The sequence below is a fragment of the Cervus canadensis genome, chromosome 23 (genome assembly GCF_019320065.1).
Source record: "Cervus canadensis isolate Bull #8, Minnesota chromosome 23, ASM1932006v1, whole genome shotgun sequence".
NCBI lineage: Eukaryota > Metazoa > Chordata > Mammalia > Artiodactyla > Cervidae > Cervus > Cervus canadensis.
This window is the reverse complement of record NC_057408.1, coordinates 17,736,360-17,758,949: the sequence shown is the minus strand read 5'-3', so window position 1 is coordinate 17,758,949 and position 22,590 is coordinate 17,736,360. Positions and strand designations below refer to the sequence as shown.

Genomic DNA, 22,590 nt, shown 5'->3' with positions numbered 1-22,590 from the left:
GTGTCCTGGACTCGCTCCCCGGGGGCGCACGTGGTGGTTCACACACGTGCACAGCGCTCTGTGTGTCCTGGACTCGCTCCCCGGGTGTGCACGTGGTGGTTCACACACGTGCACAGCGCTCTGTGTGTCCTGGACTCGCTCCCCGGGTGTGCACGTGGTGGTTCACACACGTGCACAGCGCTCTGTGTGTCCTGGACTCCGCTCACCCACGGGTGTGCACGTGGTGGTTCACCGTACACGTGCACAGCGCTCTGTGTGTCCTGGACTCGCTCACCCGGGGCGCACGTGGTTGGTTCCACAGTGCCACAGCGGTCTGTGGTGCCGGACTCGCTCCCGGGGCGCACGTGGTGGTTCACACCGTGCACAGCGCTCTGCGTGTCCTGGATCGCTCCCGGGAGGCGCACGTGGATGGTTCACACACAGTGGCACAGCGCTCTGCGTGTCCTGGACTCGCTCCCCGGGGGAGCACGTGGTGGTTCACAATACACGTGGCACGCGCTCTGGCGTGTCCTGACTCGCATCCCGGGGCGCAGTGGTGGATTCACACACGTGCACGAGACGCATCTGCGTGTCCTAGGGACTCGCTGCCCCGGGGGCGCACCGGGGTGGTTCACACACGTGCACAGCGCTCTGCGTGTCCTGGACTCGCTCCCGCGGGGGCGCACAGTGGTGGTTCACACACGTGCCACAGCGCTCTGCGTTGATCCTGGACTCAAGCTCCCCGGGGGCGCACGTGGTGGTTCACACATGCACAGCGCTCTGCGGTGTCTGGAACCTCGGCTCCCGGGGCGCACGTGGATGGTTTTCACACACGTGCACACGCTCTGCGTGTCGCTGGACATCGCATCCTTCCCCCGGGGGCGCACGTAGTGGTTCACCACGTGCACAGCGCTCTGCGTGTCCTGGACTCCTCCCCGGGTGTGGCAACATAGGTGGTTCACACACGGTGCACAGCGCTTCCTGTGTGTCCTGGACTCGCTCAGCCGGGTGTGCACATGGTGGTTCACACACGTAGCACAGCGGTCTGTGTCCTGAGACTCGCTCCCCGGGTGTTGCACATGGTGGTTTCACACACGGTGCACAGCGGTCTGTGTGTCCTGGACTCGCTCCCCGGGTGTGCACATGGTGGTTCACACACGTGCACAGCGGTCTGTGTGTCCTGGACTCGCTCCCCGGGTGTGCACATGGTGGTTCACACACGTGCACAGCGGTCTGTGTGTCCTGGACTCGCTCCCCGGGTGTGCACATGGTGGTTCACACACGTGCACAGCGGTCTGTGTGTCCTGGACTCGCTCCCCGGGTGTGCACATGGTGGTTCACACACGTGCACAGCGGTCTGTGTGTCCTGGACTCGCTCCCCGGGTGTGCACATGGTGGTTCACACACGTGCACAGCGGTCTGTGTGTCCTGGACTCGCTCCCCGGGTGTGCACATGGTGGTTCACACACGTGCACAGCGGTCTGTGTGTCCTGGACTCGCTCCCCGGGTGTGCACATGGTGGTTCACACACGTGCACAGCGGTCTGTGTGTCCTGGACTCGCTCCCCGGGTGTGCACATGGTGGTTCACACACGTGCACAGCGGTCTGTGTGTCCTGGACTCGCTCCCCGGGTGTGCACATGGTGGTTCACACACGTGCACAGCGGTCTGTGTGTCCTGGACTCGCTCCCCGGGTGTGCACATGGTGGTTCACACACGTGCACAGCGGTCTGCGTGTCCTGGACTCGCTCCCCGGGGGCGCACATGGTGGTTCACACACGTGCACAGCGGTCTGTGTGTCCTGGACTCGCTCCCCGGGTGTGCACATGGTGGTTCACACACGTGCACAGCGGTCTGTGTGTCCTGGACTCGCTCCCCGGGTGTGCACATGGTGGTTCACACACGTGCACAGCGGTCTGTGTGTCCTGGACTCGCTCCCCGGGTGTGCACATGGTGGTTCACACACGTGCACAGCGGTCTGTGTGTCCTGGACTCGCTCCCCGGGTGTGCACATGGTGGTTCACACACGTGCACAGCGGTCTGTGTGTCCTGGACTCGCTCCCCGGGTGTGCACATGGTGGTTCACACACGTGCACAGCGGTCTGTGTGTCCTGGACTCGCTCCCCGGGTGTGCACATGGTGGTTCACACACGTGCACAGCGGTCTGTGTGTCCTGGACTCGCTCCCCGGGTGTGCACATGGTGGTTCACACACGTGCACAGCGGTCTGTGTGTCCTGGACTCGCTCCCCGGGTGTGCACATGGTGGTTCACACACGTGCACAGCGGTCTGCGTGTCCTGGACTCGCTCCCCGGGGGCGCACATGGTGGTTCACACACGTGCACAGCGGTCTGCGTGTCCTGGACTCGCTCCCCGGGGGCGCACATGGTGGTTCACACACGTGCACAGCGGTCTGCGTGTCCTGGACTCGCTCCCCGGGGGTGCACATGGTGGTTCACACACGTGCACAGCGGTCTGCGTGTCCTGGACTCGCTCCCCGGGTGTGCACATGGTGGTTCACACACGTGCACAGCGGTCTGCGTGTCCTGGACTCGCTCCCCGGGTGTGCACATGGTGGTTCACACTCGCGTACACACTGATCTCTGTGTTCTGGACTCGCTCCTTGGCTGTACAGTGGGCAGTTCACACTCGCGTACACACTGATCTCTGTGTCCTGGACTTGCTCCCGTTGACGTGGATCTGCTGGCAGCATTGTGAACATCCCTGAAGCTCCGGGGCCTGTCCCATCTTTTCATGGGGGGCCCTAAGTTGCTGACGTGAGGACCCACTTTGTGAGCCAGCGACGGTCTCAGGGTGTCATTTGCCGCTGCCAACCCCTCCCTTGTGTCCCCCTAGCCCACCCCGCGGCCTCGGCCACAATCGGCCCTTTCAGGCCCCTCCAGGGGTCTCGGGTTTCCAGAAGTCTCGATGTCATTAAAACAACAAGCAGGTGGAGCAGGCGGCCAGGCCGTGTCTGCCTGAGTCTGGCTTGCGCCCCCCTCCCCCCACACCCCCCTTCTTTCCTGAGCTGGGGCTGCTCTGGGAACGAACGCGGGCTTTCCTCATGGAAAGTTTTACTAACCTGGCCCAGGGCCCAGCTCTGAGGCCTCCCCACTCCTAGTGATGATTGAAAGAGTCTGGATCAAACACGCTGGATTGTTAGACGGTGGGTTCTACCTGCTGGGTAGAGGGTGCACTTGGCCATGCACGGGTCCTGAGGGTCAGTCCTTAGAGCACGGCGTCTGGAGACGGCCGGGGTGGGGACTACCATCAGCCTGATGACCCACAGGCCTCATCTCCCAAGACGGGAATCCTGGGAGCAGAGCCCCAGCCCCGCACCTCCCAGCACCAAGAGTCTGGAAGGGCACAGAGCCCTTTCCACACTCGGCCCTGGGAGCCTCGCGGGGACGTGAGTCTGCACAGGGACCCTGAGCCAGGCTTCCAGGGACGCCATGCCTCCAAGGGTTAGACGGTGTGAGACTCGGAATAAATAAATACCCTCCTCCCTGTCTAGATAGACCCGAGTGACAGCCGGTGACAGCAGGAGCCCTGGACACTGCCACTCAACCCCGGGCGGCGATCAGGCCTTGTGCTTCCATGGTCCTGGCCGGTGTGTGTGTTCCTGCTGCGCCTGCGCCGCAGGGACATGCCCACGAGAAAGGGGGGAGGCAGGGGCTGCTCTGAGTGTCCGCTGAGTAAGGGCCTCTATAAATAGGCGTTGTGCCTGGCCCCTGGGATGCAGCCCGCTGGGCTGTGACAGCGAGCGTCTCCTGGCCTCCCGCAGCTCGGGTGACCCTGCGGCTTCAGCCGCTCGGGCCACCCCTCGGATGCCAGATGCCGACGTGAGCAGGAAGCACAGGCCGCCCGACTCTCATCCAGGGTTCTTCAGCCCAGTTGCTTTCTGGGCACTTGAGGGGCATCTGGTGGTTTGCTTTCAGCTAATGTGAACCTTCTCCCTTAATCCTAGGTCTTAGCTTACTTCCTTCTCTAAGTGGAGAATTGTTTGGCGTCACTAACTCGAGGGAAAGAAAGAGGAATCTGACGGGGGTGGCGGCGGGGAGGAGGCGGAGGGAGGAGCTGGGAAGGTTTTGTGGAGCCGGAGCCCCTTGGCTCCGCTTGGGCCAGAGCCTGGTGCTGGCCCGCCGCGCCAGGGCCCCGCGGCTGTGTCACGGTGCGGGCTCCCTTGTGGGCTGGCCCTGAGCGGGAGAGCGTTGGCAGGTGAGCGCGTTGGGACCGAACGTGGTCTTCTAGTGGATGTGCCTCTGCGGAGAGGTGGGCGCCTTCCCAGGGGGCTTAGTCAGCACCGCCCGGCTCCAGGCCTGCTCTCCACGTCTTTGCTCTCCGATGCCACACGTTTCACAGCTCTTCCTCACTGAAGAGCAAGCAGGCCTGGCAGGTCCTTTCAGACACATGAGCCCACACCTGGCACATGGCTGTGCAGTGACACCAGGGGAAAGATGCTCAGAAGCCCCGCTGCTGATGGGCGTCAGGCCTGGGGTCTCTGAGGAGTGGTGACCGGGGCCGGAGGGCCCTGTCTGCATCTGCTGGACGCCTATCTTTTTGAGAGCAGTGGGCGTGTGGCGGCCCTGCCATAGAGGGCCAGGCAGAGGGCCAACGGTGTGTGGCACTTCTGAGTGACCTTTCTGATACAGGAGTGTCCCTTCCGTGTGGATTCCTGAGGGAGAGTGACTGCCTGGCACAGCCGTCCTTTGGGTCCAGGCGAGAACCCAGATGATTGGTGTTCAAGAAACTGTGTTCCCATCAGAGCTGTGTGTGTCCTACCTGACACACTGTCACCAGCACGCAGAAAACACAGACAAGAACAGTGCCAGCGCGTAGGCTGGGCTCCTTCCAGAGTGACTGTACATACAGTTTCTGTTGACGAATTCAGCCTCACAGCAGCCCTGAGCGGGCAGAACCGCCGATTCAGCCCCAGCTGACAGAGAGGGAGGCTGAAGCTCAGAGAGAGGTGTCACTGGAGCTGCTCGGAGCGCGGCAGGGACAGAACCGGGGTCCGCCGTGACCTGCCCGCCAACCCTGATGTAAGCACCGACTCTGGGCCCCTGAGGTCGAGCTGTGTCATTAAGATGCAGTGAGCAAAGATTCCCGCTCAAGAGTCTAGCTTTCATGTGTGGACTTGCCTTGAAAGCCAAAGAGAAGTGTGGAGTGTGGTATGTGTTTCCTTCATCAGAGAATCTCTGTTATTAGTGGAGGCACTTTTTGATGACCCAAGGAGAACTGGAGGAAAGGCAGGACTTCCAAAGTGATGCAGAGAGGACCTTGGTGAGATAGCAGTCCCTAAAAGTAGTAAAAACACTGACACAACTTTCAGATCAATTATTCCAGAACCTCACAACTACCCAGAGGCAGAGCAAACTGGAAAGCATTTATTCAAGGGAACCTGGACCTTGGAAAACTAGATCTGTGGTGCTGTAACTCGGGGCTATTCCCCTCCCCCCACTCCATGGAGTGGAGCCACATAGCCCAGTTTAGTCCCTGGTCGGGGGAACCATGATCCTGCAAGCCATGTGGCATGGCCAAAAAAATAGACAAGCAACATGCAAGATGGATGTATTTGCAAAACAAGTGTCTGATAAAGGACTTAGACTTAGAACATGGAAAAGCTGCATATCTTAATAACAAGACAGCCAGTCAAAAACTGGGTAAGAGATTTACATAGACATTTCTCCAAAGAAGATACATGAATGGCTAATAAATACATGAAAAGATACTCAACATCGTCAGTCCTGGGGAATGCCAGGAAGACACCTTTACACCCATGAGAGATGCTGTGAAAAATCAGAGATGGTAGCAACTTGTGGAGAGCACGTGGAGAAGTGAGCACTCTCGCAGGTTACCAGTGAGGATATAAGGAGTACAGTCACTTGGGCCGTGCCTTCGCCAGAAGACCCAACAATCCCACACTCAGACATCTACCCAGAGAAAACACGTATGTACACATGAAGACTTGCACACAAATTGCCTTAACGACATTGTATGTCATATCCAAACATGTGAAACAACCTAAATGTCCATGGAACAGATTTTAAACAGTGTGCTGTATCCATACCCACAAGGAAGAATGAAGTACTGATTCGTGGTAGGACATGGTTGAACCTTGAAAACATGTAGAGTGAAAAAGCCAGACACAAAGGACCACATTTTATGTGGGTCCATTTATATGAAGGTGTCCAGAGAGGCAGCCTGGCCTGGGGACGTTTCTAGGTCTGACCTCTTGTGCAGCTTCGTTGGCATTACTTACGGTTTTGCTAAAACACTCAATGCCAAAGGAGAGAAGTGCTTTGGAAGCGAAGGCATGTGTGCGTTGTGCGTGTTTGCTTCTGTATGTGGAACACACACAACCTTTTTTCAGGCGCGATGGGAGAAAATTCTAATTCTATTTTTATATGACACAAAATAATGCTGATAGCAGAGTTTCTCTTGGGGAATAAAAATATGTGTGCTTCTCCATCACTTACTATTTAGCTAAATAAAGGATTCTCTTTAAAGCGTGAGCCATGTGGGTCCTCACGTCAGCTGGGCATAAAGCCTTGAGCCCCTTTACCCTTTTCAGTCTGAATTTTGACACCGGGTTCTTCCTTCCTTACAGATTACAAAGTGGAAGCTTCCACACAGTTAAGAATAAAGACGGTCCATTCCTCCTCTCAAACATCCGCCGTTATCAGGCCCAGGGGACCCCGACTAATCACAGCCTGGTCCTGAGACAATGGGCCGCGCCGGCCTCTGGAGGATGCAGACAGTTATCGCCCAGAACCCAGGGCCGGCTCTCAGGCTCTGAAGCAAGGCACACAGTGCAGGATGCATCCTCGGCTGGGCAGGGGGCCTTATCAGTCCCAGCCCGCCCGCCCTCCCCCGGGAAGGCTTCCCCACTCGCCGTATCAGGCCGCACAGCTGCCGCTCTCCAGATACAGCCTGGGAGCGCCCTGGGCGGCGTGGGGAGACCGCTGTGATGCCCCGGCTCCGGCTGGCGGGCCTGGCAGGAGGAAGCAGGGAGGTGTGGCCGGGCAGGCCTGGCGTCCAGACGTGACCCAGGCCCCGCCGGCTCCCTCTGCTGCCCCCAGGGCTCTGGGGACAGCCCGTCTCAGGCCTCCCCGTCGTCTCTCCACGTGCCGAGCCTGGTTGGTTTGCAGGCCACTCTGTGTCTCTGCAGAGGTTTCAGCCGAGACTGGGCAGGGCCCCAGCAGCGGCCTCGGGAGTTAACTTCTCGCCTGTGAGTGTGAGTGAGGTCGGAGCGTTCTGTACAGACAGGAAACTCACAGACCAAAGTCGGTGAATGAGAAGGTCACTCGGGTGGGGACACCCGGGGGGGCACCCAAGAGGTGGGGACACTAGGGGAACACCCAGGGGGGACCCCTGGGGGGGTGACACCCAGTAGGGTGGGGTCACCTGGGGGCGGGGACACTGGGGGGACACCCAGGATGGACACCCTGGGGGGGGTGACATCCAGCAGGGTGGGAATACCCAGTGGGGGATACCTGTACTGGGGGTACATGGGGGGACACCCGAAAAGGACACCCAGGGAGTGGGGACAGTCCACTGTCCCCAGGTGGGGAGACACCTGAAGTGGGGAGGTACATGGGGGGACACCCGGGGGCCTGACACACTCCTTCCCCTCAAGGGTTTTCTCTGGGATCGTCTTTAGGACAGAGCCCAACAAGACAGCAGCACCAAGATGACCTGGCTGCATTTGATGAGAGAAACCACACTTTGGGCATTTCCTCATAATTGCCATCCCCAGACTCAGATTGGCCAGGAGGGGACAGACCACGTCACGTGTCGGGGCCCCCGTCCTGGCCACAGGAGAGCCTGCTGTCTGCTGCTCTTGGCCGGGCTCCTGGCTTTCCCAGCGTCAGACTCAGAATCGCCTTTCTGTGCAGTTTGGTGTTTTTTTTGGTCCACAGTAGCTGTTGCCAGCAAGCTGTAAACTACCGTATATCACTCAGGCTTAAGAACCTAAACTTTAAAACAAATTAAACTCTTGTTGACATTGTAATAAAAATCAGAATGGAACGGGTGGCTCAGTAGAAGCAAAGTTCAATTATTTTTGTGGATTTAAGATTGTTTTCTGGGATTCGCAGGCTCCCAGGGCAGCAAGCGATTTCCTCTTGGCAGACGGTCGGTCGGAGGAAAGCAGTGTGGCTGCAGAGGTGGCCGCCGCGGGCCGTCACCTGAGTGTTTGCTCTGGTGGCGCAGGGCCGTCTGTGGCCACGCTGGAAACGCAGTGTCCTGGCCGTGTTGGAGGGGAGATGTGCAGGCAGCTTTAAGGCATTTTAGTTTAAGAAAGGAGCTGAAATCAGGTATGTCGGAGTCTGCCTGTCACCTCGGTGTTCTGCTGGATGGAAGACGGCCCTGGGAGCACAGGCCATTGTCCTCCAGCACCCGTCCACTGTCCAGACAGCGAAGCGCAGCACCCCTGCCCTGCCTAGCGCCTCCCCCCGGGCCTGTCACCCCCCACACACACCCATCACCCCACCACCATACCCATCACCCCACACACACCCGTCACCCCACACACACCCGTCACCCCACACACACCCATCACCCACCACCACACCCATCACCACACACACCCATCACCCTCACACACACCTGTCACACCCACACACACCCATCACCCCCACACACCCGTCACCCCACACACATCATCACCCCCACACACCTGTCACCCCCACACACCCATCACCCACCACACACCCGCCACCCCCCACACACCTGTCCCCCCACACCACACCCACACCCCACACACCCGTCACCCCACACACATCTGTCACCCCCACACACACCTGTACCTCCACACACAACCCCATCACCCCCACACACCCATCACCCCACACACACCTGTCACCCCCCACACACACCCATCACCCACCACCATACCCATCCACCCCACCACACACCCGTCACCCCACACACATCTGTCACCCCCACACACACCTGTTACCTCCACACACACCCATCACCCCCACACACCCATCACCCCACACACACCTGTCACCCCCACATACACCTGTCACCCCCTCACACACCTGTCACCCACCACCACACCTGCCACCCCCACACACCTGTCACCCCCACACACACCCATCATCCCCACATACCCATCACCCCACCACCACACCCGTCACCCCCACACACACCCGTCACCCACACACACACCCATCACCCCACACACACACCCGCCACCCCCACACATGCCTGTCACCCCCACACACCCATCACCCCCACACACATCCGTCACATCCACACACACCTGTCACCCCCACACACACCTGTCACCCCACACACCCATCACCCACCACCCCACCCATCACCACACACACCCATCACCCTCACACACACCTGTCACACCCACACACACCCATCACCCACCACCACACCCATCACCACACACACCCATCATCCCCACACACATCTGTCACACCCACACACACCCGTCACCCCACCACCACACCCATCACCCCCACACACACCCATCACCCCACACACACCCGTCACCCCCACACACACCCATCACCCACACACCACCTGTCACCCCACATACACCCATCACCCCCACACACACCATCACCCCACACACACCCCCGTCACCCCACATACACCCATCACTTACCACCACACCCGCCCCCCCCACACACCTGTCACCCCCACACACATGCATCTGCCACCACCACACCCATCACCCCCACACACACCCATCACCCCCACACACACCCATCACCCACCACCACATCTGTCACCTCCACACACCTGTCACCCCCCACACACACATCTGCCACCACCACACCCATCACCCCCACACACATCCATCACACCCCACCACACCTGTCACCCCACACACACACCTGTCACACCCACACACGCTCATCACACCCCACATACCTGTCACACCCACACACCCGTCACACCCCACTATGCCTGTCACACACACACACACCTGTCACCCCCTACATATCTGTCACCCCCCACACATACCCGTCACACACCCCACACACCTGTCACACTCCTCCACACCTGTCACTCCTACACACACCTGTCACACCCCACCATGCCCATCACCCCCGCACCTGCACCTGTAACCCCTGAGCTACGACACCTCCTTTGCTCACCAAGATGGAGACAGTCGTTCGCATCAGATCACACGTGGTTTCCTGCCACAATGCTGCAGAATCGCGGGCTGCAGGGAAGTGTGTGGATGGAAACTCAGCAGCAGGCTAGCCCAGTGAGCCAGGTGGGCTCTTGCGAGTGGGCTGCCACCTGTGCTCTCCAGCAGCCTCACAGCGTCGCGCCCCTGCCCTCGCCTGCCTTGCCCCCTTCTGTACCACGTCCTGTTCCTCTCTGCGCAAGCCCAGGTCGGCTGTGAGGTCACGACCTCTGAGCCGTAAGGATGCTGATGTCCCCTGGCCACCATCGGTCAGTTGGAGGTGTCCGATCACCACCATCACTAAGTCTTCAGAGCCGGCACTGGGGTCACCTAGGCTGCCTGGGGTGGTGAGGTCCCCAGTGGGTTCCCGACACAGAGGGCAGGAAGGGGGCCGCGGGCGAGCCTCACTCTGCAGATGGCGTCCAGTGCTTCCTGACTGGTAGGAGAGTAAGGAGGAGACTTAGAAACGCAGGACCCTTGGAGGAGGTTCCCTCATGGAGCCCTCCCTGTCGCTGGCTGCTTAGAGGCTTTAGAAACATGGCTTTTTCCCGTGGCTTTAGAATCATGCCCTTCGATCCCAGCAGTTTGTAACCCTGCCCACCACAGGGCTTTGCAGAAACTTGTGGGATTCCTGGGGCTTGCTGAATCTATAGAGTATTTGGATAAGACCATGCTCTTGTGCAGTGAGCTTTTCTGACGATTTGTGGACCAGGGGCCGTGACCAGTGGGAAGGTGCTGAGCTCGGAGCCCCACTCCTGGCTCGAGACTCCTGTCACTTCATCTCGGGTCTCTTCACGCCCTGTGATGGAAATAGGCCCCAATTTATCCTGAAGCTCAGTTGTCTGAATCCCACGTGAAAGCCCAGCACAGCTTGGGTATAGAGACAACCCGTCCAGAAACCACTGGAAGGCCTCAGTGATCTTTAGTCTGAGCTGACACTGTGAACAAATATCCTACCCAGCTTGTTCTCCACGTGCTGGTTCTTTAGTTTTGTTTTTATGTTTTTGAAGAGCTATATCAAGGCTTCTTCAGAAATTAGATTTAGATAGAACATCCCTGGTGGTAGAGTGGGTTAAGAATCTGCCTGCCAATGCAGGGGACACAGGTTGGACCCCTGGGCCGGGAAGGTTTCACAGGTCTCAGGCAGCTGCAGCGTGTGCACCACGACAGCTGGAGCCTGTGTGCCCAGGGCTCATGCTCCGCGACGAGAAGCCACCACAGTTAGAGTGCAGTGCAGCACACTCCATGCGCTGCAATGAAGAGTAGCCCCCATCTCTGCAACTAGAGAAAGCCTGCCTGCAGCGACAAAGATCCAGCATGGCCAAAAATTAATTAATTAATGTTTAAAAGTGTTCTTCTGAAAGAAAAAAGAAATCTAATTTAGATAAACAGAGAAGGATTAATGTTGAGTTTCCAAGCTCTGCCCCACAAGAAGGAAGATGTGGTGAAGTTACTGTGACCATGACTTCACAGCTGGAGAACGAGATCTCCGAGGCCTGCGGGGCCCAGACTAAGCCTCAGTGAGTCTCCTGGTAGAGAGTAATCCAACTTTCAAAGAGGACAGAAACCAACCGGTGTCTGCAGATTGCTGGCTCTGCTGGGGCATTGCCGGGTAGTCGAGGCGCCTGATCGGATCAGATGCCTCACCCCTGGGAAGTTAGAGTGGAGTCAGGGAGAGCAGGTTAAACAGTGTTTAAAATATAAATAACAATTCTGGGAGACAGAGCCGTGCTCTAGATGGCCCCCAGCAGCTGCCGGTGAGTCGTAGAGGCCGGTGAATCCAGGTTTAGGTTCAGGACTCTTAGAGGCCATTTCAGGAGAAGCAGAGATGGAGCAAAGCCGCAGGGGCTGTTGCTTCTCTGCCTCAAGTGGCATCTCTGGGTCACATAGGAAGTGCAGTGTCATCAGCATGGGGGACACATATCCAGCCTTGATTCTGCGTCTGTCAAGTGCAGGCAAGGTCAACTGATAGAACCTCCTCCAGAAACCAGCCTGTGAGACCCTCCTTGGGGAGGGTCCGTGGCCCCCCATGCTGTCCTCAGTCCGGGCGACCTTTCCAGGTGCCAGATGGAAACACAGGGGATCCCCTGCCCACTCCCCTGAGGAGTGTGGGACCCGGCCACACCCCTCTGTGGGCTGCTACCTGAGACCTGAGACGGGATCCACGGGGCCGGAATCATGGGACCTGAGACCTGAGACGGGGTCCGCGGGGCCAGGGTCGTGGGACCTGAGACCTGAGACGGGGTCCGCGGGGCCGGGGTCGTGGGACCTAAGACGGGTCCACAGGGCCGGGGTCATGGGACCTAGGACCTGAGACTTGAGACGGGGTCCATGGGGCCGGGGTCGTGGGACCTGAGACCAGTCCACAGGGCTGGGGTCGTGGGACCTGAGACCTGAGACAGGGTCCGCTGGGCCGGGGTCGTGGGACCTGAGACGGGTCCGTGGGGCTGGGGTCGTGGGACCTGAGACCTGAGACGGGGTCCACGGGGCCAGGGTCATGGGACCTGGGACCTGAGACGGGGTCCGTGGGGCCAGGGTCGTGCGACCTGAGACCGGGTCTGCGGGCCGGGGTTGTGGGACCTGAGACCAGTCCGCAGGGCTGGGGTCGTGGAACCTGAGACCTGAGACGGGGTCCGTGGGGCCGGGGTCGTGGGACCTGGGACCTGAGACCTGAGACAGGTCCGCAGGGCAGGGGTCATGCGGCCTGAGGCCTGAGATGGGGTCCGCGGGGCTGCTCGTTTTCGTGGCCACCAGGGGCATGGCGTCATTACAGAGTCAATTAGAGTGCGTGCGTGCCGGTCCTGTTGATTTGATTTAGAGCGAGGAAAGCTCCAGTAATGTGCAATTACAAGAAACTTAATGGCCCTTTATACTGAAGGCAACTTCCATGGCACCTAATATACTTTGATGAATTACTCATTATGTGCAGTGTTGGAATAGTTTCTATAAAGATTAATAATTGGATAATCAATACAAAAATTCAATCTTGGTTTTTGCTTTTTTCCTACTCCAGGGTCAATATGTCCTGAAGATTATGGGACCTGTCTCATTTGCCCGAATTTTCTGCCTCCCTGCTTCACTCTCTTTCCGATGTTTTCCAAATTAGGAGTTTACACATCGATTACCAAGTTGGTGTTGCACTTTTTTCTTCATGCCTTCTGTGGTGGTTTTTTTTTTCCTGTCCAAATCTTTATGGATCTGCTCTTTATGGAGTGAGCAAACAGGTTCTGCTGTTAGTGGGTTTTGTCAACCCGCAGGTACAGTTGACCCTCCAGGTGGGCTCGTGCCGTGAGGAGGTCGGGGGTTAGCTGGCGAGGCTGGCCACGGGACTGCATGTCCGGGTCACCCTGTGTGAGCTGGGCCCGAGCTGAGGTGGGGACGCAGGCAGACATGACGGCCTGGGGCCGGTGAGATTCAGGAGGGACTCTGGAGCCAGGAGGTTGGGCATGCTGCCGTATAGCGGCCGTGCCTGCACCCTCGGAGACAAGGACATCCACCCCTCTGTGCCCAGCATGGGGGGCTAGGGGCTCCAAGGCCATTAGTTGACACTGAACTAGGGGCATAACCCAGTGAACAGGCGAGAGGTCCATGCCAAGCCCCTGCCACCAGCCTCGCCCCCCAGTGAGCAGCCAGAAGCTCTTAGCTGTCCGTCCATGGGCTGCCCGGGGTCTGCAGCACAAAACCTCTTCTCAGTGATTTGAACGATAGTTTAGAATATTCTAAAGGTGAGGAAAACGTGCTTTTCTGTCCACAGGGACATGGGCGTGGACTTCAGCACAGCAGCTCTAGAGACTTCTCTTCTGTGGCACCCAGAAGGTTTCCTGTCTGCCCCCCAGCCAGCCCAGGGCTCCCTAGACGTTCGTGGGTGCGAACTGAGTCCCTGGCGTCTGCTTAGCATGTCCGGTCCCTGGGATCTTGTTAGAGTGTTCGGTGGGCCTGGATGGGGCTCGGGGTCTGCCACAGGCGGCACAGCGTCCCTGGCTGGCAGGAGCTCCGGGCCTGGGCCAGGCAGGGGAGGTGGCCAGTCCGAGCAGGGTGGGGTGATGGCCCAGTAGGGCACAGGCCCGTGTGTCACTGGTCATCGTAGGATGGCGGATGCTGGGTCTGCCTGTCCCCAGCTTCCTTCTGACCCTGGTGCTTGGTCATGAAAGGGGACAAAAGGACTGCGTGCGGGTCCCTGGCCCCTTACAAGGTTCCCCGCCGTGGGGGAGGGGACAGCGGCAGTCACCCCTCTGCCCTGTGTTGCCTTCAGACGCAGTCCTCTCATCGGCCATGTGCGGACGCAGTCAAACCAGACAGACCTACTGCTGATGCTCGGGGGGCTGAGGGCTTAGTTCAGGGTCACGGTTAGCTTTGAGGCAGGGTTTCTCTTCCTGTGAACCCATGTCTCCGGAGCTTCCTTCATTGGCAGCGTCTTTCGACCAAAACTGGTGCCAGCTGAGAGGTCATGGATCCTGCACCGGATGGTCCTAAGAGCCCCAGACTCGGAGCAGGCACCTCTGACCTCACTGACCGCCCCCCTCCCCCCCGGCCCCACAGAGAAGGACTGGCCCCATGCTGACTGTCGCGGGTCCAGGGGTGCCCGCAACCGGGAAGGGGGCCCGAGCTCCCTAAGCCAGGGACAGGGCACGCCTGCCAAAACCACAGCGGCTCCTTGTCGAGGTCTATTTGTTTAATTTTACTTTTTAATTAAACGGGTCTCTTAATTGTTTTTATTTTTCCAACTTTGTTAATTGTCAGCATAGGAACTTCATCACTGGGGCAATGTGTTCCCCAGTGGCACAAAGCAGGCCCGGGAAAAGTGCTTGTTGGTGGTTTAATGACCCCAGTGAGTAATGCGGAGCGAGCTTGGCACAGCTAGAATAATGGCCCAGGTCACATGGAAGGCGTCCACCGCACACACCAGCGGGAGGCCAGGGGCGAGCGGGGACCCTCCCGTCACGTGGCCCCCACTCCCCACGGACGCTGCAGTTTCCACACGGGCCGTTTGCATTATTTGGAGTATTCAGGCTAAATGAGGAAGTGGCCATGGAGGCAGGACAATTATTCTGTTTTAATGGCTGGCAGCCCCGCGTAACAGAGGTGCCTGTCAGGGCCAACCCGCATCCAGCTGGGAGGGTCATGTTTTATTAAAACCGTGACTGTTGTCATCCAGCCCCTCTGCCATCCCATTCTCTCCTTCCAAAAATAGCAGGCCCCGTGGCAGTGGCTTATTATGATTAAAAAGATAAAAATAAGTGAAGGCTGAAATAGGTCCAGGACACCCGAGGTAACACGAGAACTTACTTTTTAATGAAACTTGAGAAACTGTTTTATTTTCCACTGCCTCACAAAGCATCTCTGGAAAAAAAGAAAAAGTGAAGAATGATTTTAGTGCTGTTGCAACTCTGCATTTTCAGAATTACGGCAGTTGTGATGCACACGTGGCAAAAATCACCGTTTTCAGTCCAGAGTCTTACAGGGCGGCACCTCCTCAGGGAGGGAAAGGGGCTGCGGGTGGACCAGACATGGTCACGCTGGACCTGGGAGACTGCCCAGTGCCCACCTGTGAGGGAGGTGGACTTGCCACGAGGTCGCCTCTTCTCAGGAAACTGAACACCCACACAGAGCCACACCTCATGCTTCCTGCACGGGGCACACACTCCCCTGGTGCCTCTGCTCTCTGAACTGTGGCCTTAACCGTGTTGAATCATGGCTTAGCTCAAGTCCACAGAGACAACCGAGTGTGCCTGCCTGTATCCAGTGCAAATGGGGACACATCCATCCCATCGGTGACGGAATCAGGAGTGAACGTCCTTATGTCTGCAAGGACGCACAGCCACCAGAAAGGGCTTCCTTACCCAAGAATCACTAGGTTTGCAGGCAAGCACAGCAAACATGATCCGGAGACTTCCTAGAAGTTAGTTCCTTAAGAATAGATTCGGCTGAGACATTTCTGCTTCCGTCCACCTAAATTATCATCCTCTTAAGTTACTTACATACTAACTTTAGCCAAAGGTGCATTTTCTGGGAAAGTTAGCAAATACTTTTTTAAATTATCTTTTAGTTATAGGAATGGGAAAGAATATCCTTCCTGTTTTGCTTTGCTCTTCAGAAAGCTATTTTGGCTTTCCCTTAAAAATAAGAATGATTTTGATGACTTGTCCTCTAGAAGGATGTGCGTTTTTCTACCCCTTGGAGGAAGATGGAGTGAAGAAGTAATAGTTGCTCTTGTGCCGTATACTTACTTATGTGCTGTATTTAATTTGATCATGAGCTTTGATGGAAAGTCATGGGATCTCGTACGGCATGGGGTGGTGCGTTCGCGCTGAGATGGGGACAGAATTCTGTGGGAACCCCTTGGGGGAGTCACCAAGACTTTCTTTGTTTCTTATATTGCTCTTGTCTAAAGGACAGTGATGCTCTAAAGAACTAGTTCTCTTCGTTAAAAAAGCAACATCACAGCATGTTGTAAAACCAGAAATGGAAAAAAATGACAGTGTCCCTGCTGGGCTGACTAGTTTGCTAAGTAGCAGTAGATAAATACTGTCAGTTTTTAAAAATCCATAGTACAATTCGATTCCTTATTGGAACGTAACTATCAAAAAAGAGAAAGATGTTTTAAAGTGTATTGTATGTAGTTAGGTATGTAATTTGGAGAAGGAAATGGCAACCCAGTCCAGTATTCTTGCCTGGAGAATCCCATGGACAGAAGGGTCTAGCAGGCTACCATCCATGGGGTCACAAAAAGTCAGACACGACTAAGTGACTAACACACACACAGGTATGTAATTAGGCATTATATCAACAAATACTTTTTTTTTTAATTGACACAAAAGTATTATTTGTAAGGCATGGTCTTTATCTGAGTAAGTTAACTTGAAAGCAAGGATTAAACCGTGAGGCAAGGTTAACATTGCTGAGCTAGATTGTTACTCTCTGAGCCCAAACCCAGGCCTGAGAGACCAGGAGATAGCTGTGTGAAGACAGCCGGAGGCTTCTGGCACCTGCTTCTCCTGGCCCTTCCTGCCCCGTGCCTGCAGCAGGAGGGCAGAGCCCGCCGCCCGTGCGAACAGGCCACTGTCCTGCGTGTCACTGAGCCCATGTCCAGCAAGAGCCCAGCAACACTGCTGGTGTCTGTGACCCACTCAGGGACGTGGCGATGTCATTAACCTGAGAAACCTACACGGGTCCTCTTCTGACAGGACAGGGATCCACGCGGGACATCAGGAACGTGGAAACTGAGAGCGGAGGGGCCGGGCCCACGTCCCGTCTTGTGTCTCGTGGTTGAACCCAGACTTCTCAGGGGCTTTAGAACAGGGCGGCCGCCCCTCACACAGCTGGTCAGGTTCTCTCTTACCGGTAGTCGGTAACTGAAAGTTCCCCGGAAGGCACTCGAGCAGCTCTGCTCCCTCTGCAGAGGCCAGAGGCGAGGCTGATGGGGCCTCCTCAGCCGCTGTCCCGCTGCGCGGACACAGACCAGACCCCAGGGCCTCCCAGCGCAGGCTGCGGTGAGCCAGCCCACGGTGAGGCGACCGCTGTGTCTCCTGCCCTCCTGGTCCCGTCCACAGCGATCCGAACAGTGATCACCCCAGGGGGCTGGGAGACACCGCGTCATGCCTCGCCTATCCCCGGCACAGGGAGCTCGAGTCCAGGAGGGGTCTGTTCTCCATCTGACAAGACTGAGTTGGCGATTCACGGGGCGGAAAGGGCCTCAGGCACGCCCATGCCTTCATAGCAGGACCTGCAGGCCCCAGGGAGCAGGCCGCTCCCTCGGGGAGCTGGAGGCCAGGTGAGGACGCCCAGCGGCCTGTGCAGCCCTGGCCCCACTGCACTCTGTGTTCTGACTCTGACCACGTGCCGTCCTGTATCTCCCGGGGTCTCGGGAACCTGCGGGTGTCAGGACCCTGGGTTTTCCATTGTACTCATTCTTTCCTCTCTCAGAGCAAAGTGATACTACTATCACCGTGTTCAAAGTCCCGATTTATTCTAGAGTCAAACCCAGAAGCACACATATTGTGTCTTCACTTAGGGTAGGAAGTGGGGCACTTGGTGATAAAGTCTCGGACAGATAAGGTGGGGATGCTGGCGATGAGGAGCCACCTCGGGGCCACAGGAATGAGAGGTGATCATAAGCAGGAGGGACGTGTGGATGGTGGGCAGCTGCCACTTGGATGTCAGACCTTAAAACTGGGTAGAGCCTGCTGGAGCTGCAAGAAGCCTGTCTGGCTGGGAGCAGCTCTCGGAGCCCCTGCCTGTCGGCACCATGCGCAGGCACCACTGCGGGGGCGGGGTGCTGTTTCTGAGGCCCCTCCTGGCCTTGGACCCGCACCCACAGCGAGGGGCACCTGCAGGCTCGGCTGCCTGCAATGTGGGAGCCGGGGCCAGCTGCCCACGTGCAGCTCCTCCAGGTCAGGGGAAATGGTCAGCACAGAGACCCTGTGGATTCCTTGGTCGCCTGCAACGTCTCTCCCTTAAAAAAAAAAAAAGTTTCTAAAGCACAGAAAAGCAATACAGGAAAAACGAAAGACAAAGTCTTTCTGGCTCAAACAGTGCACTGTGTGTGTATGTGTGGTGGTGGGTGGGTGTGGATTTTTTGTTTTGAAAACATGCCGTGGAAAAGGAGACGAAAGACTGTGGCCTCGGCCTCTCTGGCCTCTGTGTTCTGAGCACCTTGCGGGTGAGGACGGTGAGGGTCAGGGGCAGAGAGGGCCTGGCGGGGGCCAACCCTGCAGGAGGGCGAGCGAGCAGGGCTTTGCCAGCCTGGCTGCCAGGGTCCCTGCCCCTGTGTGCGTCTCGCCAGCCTTTCCGACTTTCATAGTCAATACTGAGAAAGAGCAGGTCACGCGGCCCCGTGGAGCCCAAGGGAGCAGTCTGGAAGCTTCCAGACCCGTGGTGTGTGCAGGTAGGGAGGGGCGGCCCCAGGCTGAGGTCACCAGGTCAGGGTCTCAGCTTCTCACCTTCTCTCAGGGGCCAGGATGGCTGAGCCTCCCCACCTTTACCTCCATAGGATTGCTGCAGGATAATACACATGCAGGGGCTTAGAAACTAACCGTAGGAGTTGGGTAAATAGTTTGTTCATTCCTTATGATCTGTCTTGAGATCTGTAGTTGCATTCAGAAACCAAGAATTCAGAAACGTGGGAACGTTTACTTAAAGGTCAGACGTTGAAAGGAGAGAAATATGTAAAAAACTACTCAGACTCACGATTCCTTTTAGGTTTGCTCTGTTCTGAAGATAGTCACACGGAGCCCACGGGGGAAACCGCAGGGACAAGCCGCGGCGTTTCAGCACAACGGGAGGCTCTGATGCCAGCTACTCTCACAGCAGAGTCAAAAGAAAGCCAAATAGTTTACTTTAAAAGGACTTTTCACATTATTAGTGACTTTGCACACTCGTTTATGAATAGCAGAGACATCTTTCTATGGTTTCAGGAAGGATATAGTTAACATTTACCAATGTCAGTCAAGTACAGGTGAAAACTATGTGCTTTGTACATGTTAGTTTTGGTATTTTTTTTTAAATGTAACTTCCTTTTCACTCAATCCCATATTTATATAGAGAGGTGGGTTTGTGTGTGGGCATCAGATACACACATCCTGCGTCTATATCCCAGATTAAAACAACAATTCAAACTGCCACATAAGTTTTAGGAAAAAAACAATAGTTTCCACCTCAGGAGCATTTTAGAGAAAAATTAAATATAAGGGAAAAAACCCTTCTTATTAAATTGTGGTATAACAGCTCACCACATCCTGTTGCAGGGACATCTGACGTGAGACACAGCAGAGGTTCCTCTTTCAGGTCCCTCACGATCCGGGAGGGTCACATGTTACCTGCAGTTCAAAATACTTCTGTAAAGAAAAAAAACCTCTGTGTCGGTGGAAAAGCTGAATAAGAAGGTGGAAATTATCAGTAGAGAGAAGACATTGTAGGAAACCGTAGGTGTCTTTGGCACAACCATATCAAAGAAAGAAAGCCACCCCCGAAATAACCCACACGGAGCCCCGGGGCTGGGCCTGATGGGGGCTCGGACCCATGACCTCATGGAGGGAAGATAGGAAGTCGTGGCCAGGAGGACCGGGGCCGGGACCCTGTGCTCCACTTCCCACCCTCTGTCGGGGCCCCTCCACCTCAGCCCTACCCTGACCTGGTCTTTCTTTATCCATCTGTGAAATGGGGCCATCATGGCTTCCCTGCAGGGCTCCTACCCAGACTGTGTCTGTGGAAGGGAGTGAGGTCTGAGCGCCCACCCTCAACCCCGGGGACCCTTGTGGGAAGCGTCATCCACCGGGGGTTGCTGGTCTTCCACCTTTACTTTGGGCAGCATCCTGGCTCAGGCCGCAGTGCTCAGGGAAGATGCAGGAGGATGTGTGTATAGGGGAGGGGGGTGGGTAGTTCTTGCGTCTGTTCCTAAGAGGAATGAAACACTGTGACCCCAGCCTGCCCTTTCCAGTCGTGGACAGCACTGGGTCCAGCCAACAACTTGTCGACAGGGGGCTCATCAGAGACCCCAGCTGACGGCGATGGGCAGGAGCTCTGCTTCCACCCTGGCCCCTGTGGCTCTCCTGGGGGCTGCCCACGGGACCAGGCCTCGCTCAGAGCAGAGCCCTGCACTGGCCTCCTGTCTGGGCCCAGCATGTCCGGGATATGCCTCTTCACTACACCCCCACCCCCACCACGGCACCCCCTTAAAGGTTCAGGTGCCCCAGTAGGCAAAAGGGGAAGCCCACCGCTGAGGTTTCTTCCCCTTTTATCTCATCAAACAGATGTTATTTTTCCTGTGGTCTCTCTAACCCTGAGTAAAGATTCTCAGCTACTCCACTGACTGCCTTACTAACCCTCAGAGCTCCCTCCCAACCCCTCACTTTTACCCCTCAGATGGGGAAAAAAATGGAAACAGTGACAGGTTTTCTTGGGTTCCAAAATCACTGTGGACAGTGACTGAAGTCATGAAAGTAATAGATGCTTACTCCTTGGAAGAAAAGCTTTGACAAACCTAGACAGCATTAGAAAGCAGAGACATCACTTTTCAGAAAAAGTCCATATAGTCAAAGCTATGGTTTTTCCAATAATCATGTACTAATGTGAGAATTGGATCATAAAGACAGCTGAGTGCCAAAGAATTAATGCTTTTGAACTGTGGTGTTGGAGAAGACTCTTAAAAGTCTTTGGACAGCAAGGAAATCAAACCAGTCAATCCTAAAAGAAATCAACCCTGAATATTCATTGGAAGGACTGATGCTGAAGCTGAAGCTCCAATACTTTGGCCACCTGATGTGAAGAACCGACTCATTGGAGAAGACCCTGATGCTGGAAAAGATTGAAGGCAGGAGGAGAAGGGGACGCAGAGGATGAGATGGTTGGATGGCATCACCGACTGGATGGGCATGAGTTTGAGCAAGCTCCAGGAGTTGGTGAAGGACTGGGAAGCCTGGCGTGCTGGAGTTCATGGGTTGCAAAGAGTTGGACACGACTTAGCAACAACAACATTACCTCTCAGGTCTCTCTCCCAGTTCCAGTCATTATTGCCCATCAGATATTTTTCAGCCATCTATTCCTGATCTTACTAGACTGCTCTGAGATTTCCATTTTCCTAAAACTGGGAAGGCAGAGCTGGATTCTGAGTGGTGTGACTGACCTCCACCCCCACCCCCTTCAGGTGAGGTCGAGCACGGTTCCCACTGTGAAATCTTTGCCTTGAGGCAAGACAGCTGATTTCTGTTCTGGGAGGCAGCTGGCCCCACCACCTCCGTTACCCTTTCTCAGTAGTAGCTGTCACCCAGTGGGAGGGACCCTAACCTGCGTGGCCCCAAACCTGCTTCTTTTCTCGGAAAAGTTTAGGCAGCCCCACCAGGCCCCTGGTCTCGGGTTGCTTTAGGACAAAATGAGGTCACGGTCAGGAAAGCGCGCCGTAAACCGTCGGGTGCCCAGTGAGGACAGTGTGATGGCTCTTCCATGCCCATGCTGCCACAGGGTGCCCGCTGGCCCCTATATGTACGCACCCCCCACCCCCGGCAAGTACGCTCCTCTCTCCCGTACACTCTCTACCATCCGTGCCCCCCTCCAACTCCCCCATCTGCGCAACCCCCCCCCACACATATGGTCTCTACCGGTCCGTGCCCCTCCGCCACCCCCCCATCTGCACTCTCTCCCGCATTTGCGTCCCCTCCACTCCCCACGTACACTCTCTATATGCTCTCTCTCTGTCTCTAGTTGTTCTGCACAGTTGGCCTGGGGCAGAGACACCCTGGGTGCCATTGAGGCCCATCCTGACCCAGACCAGACCTCAGAGAGACTCAGATCCTGTGACTGTCTTTTGTCAGAATGACCTTTCAGGGCAGCGCTTGGGAGAGGTGGACTAGACTTAGTAGACTTAGGAGCACAGAGGCCGAATCTGGAGGAAACAGAGGAGCTGCTGGGCTGGGGGCCCATGTCCCCCCGCCCTCCCTGCCCCAGGCCCTCAGGGACC

The 22,590-nt window shown here is 56.5% G+C and overlaps 1 protein-coding gene across 2 annotated transcripts in view; it reads left to right on the top strand.

The window, feature by feature from the left end:
• NFATC1 (nuclear factor of activated T cells 1) overlaps positions 1-19,315 on the top strand; it is a 57,111-nt gene extending 37,796 nt beyond the window's left edge. For both annotated transcript variants that reach the window (XM_043443710.1, XM_043443711.1), the window contains exon 6: positions 13,980-19,315. In XM_043443710.1, coding sequence (XP_043299645.1) covers positions 13,980-14,194 — 215 coding nt within the window. In that variant the 3' untranslated portion in view covers positions 14,195-19,315. The remainder of the gene's footprint in view (positions 1-13,979) is intronic.
• The last annotated feature ends 3,275 nt before the right edge of the window (positions 19,316-22,590 follow it).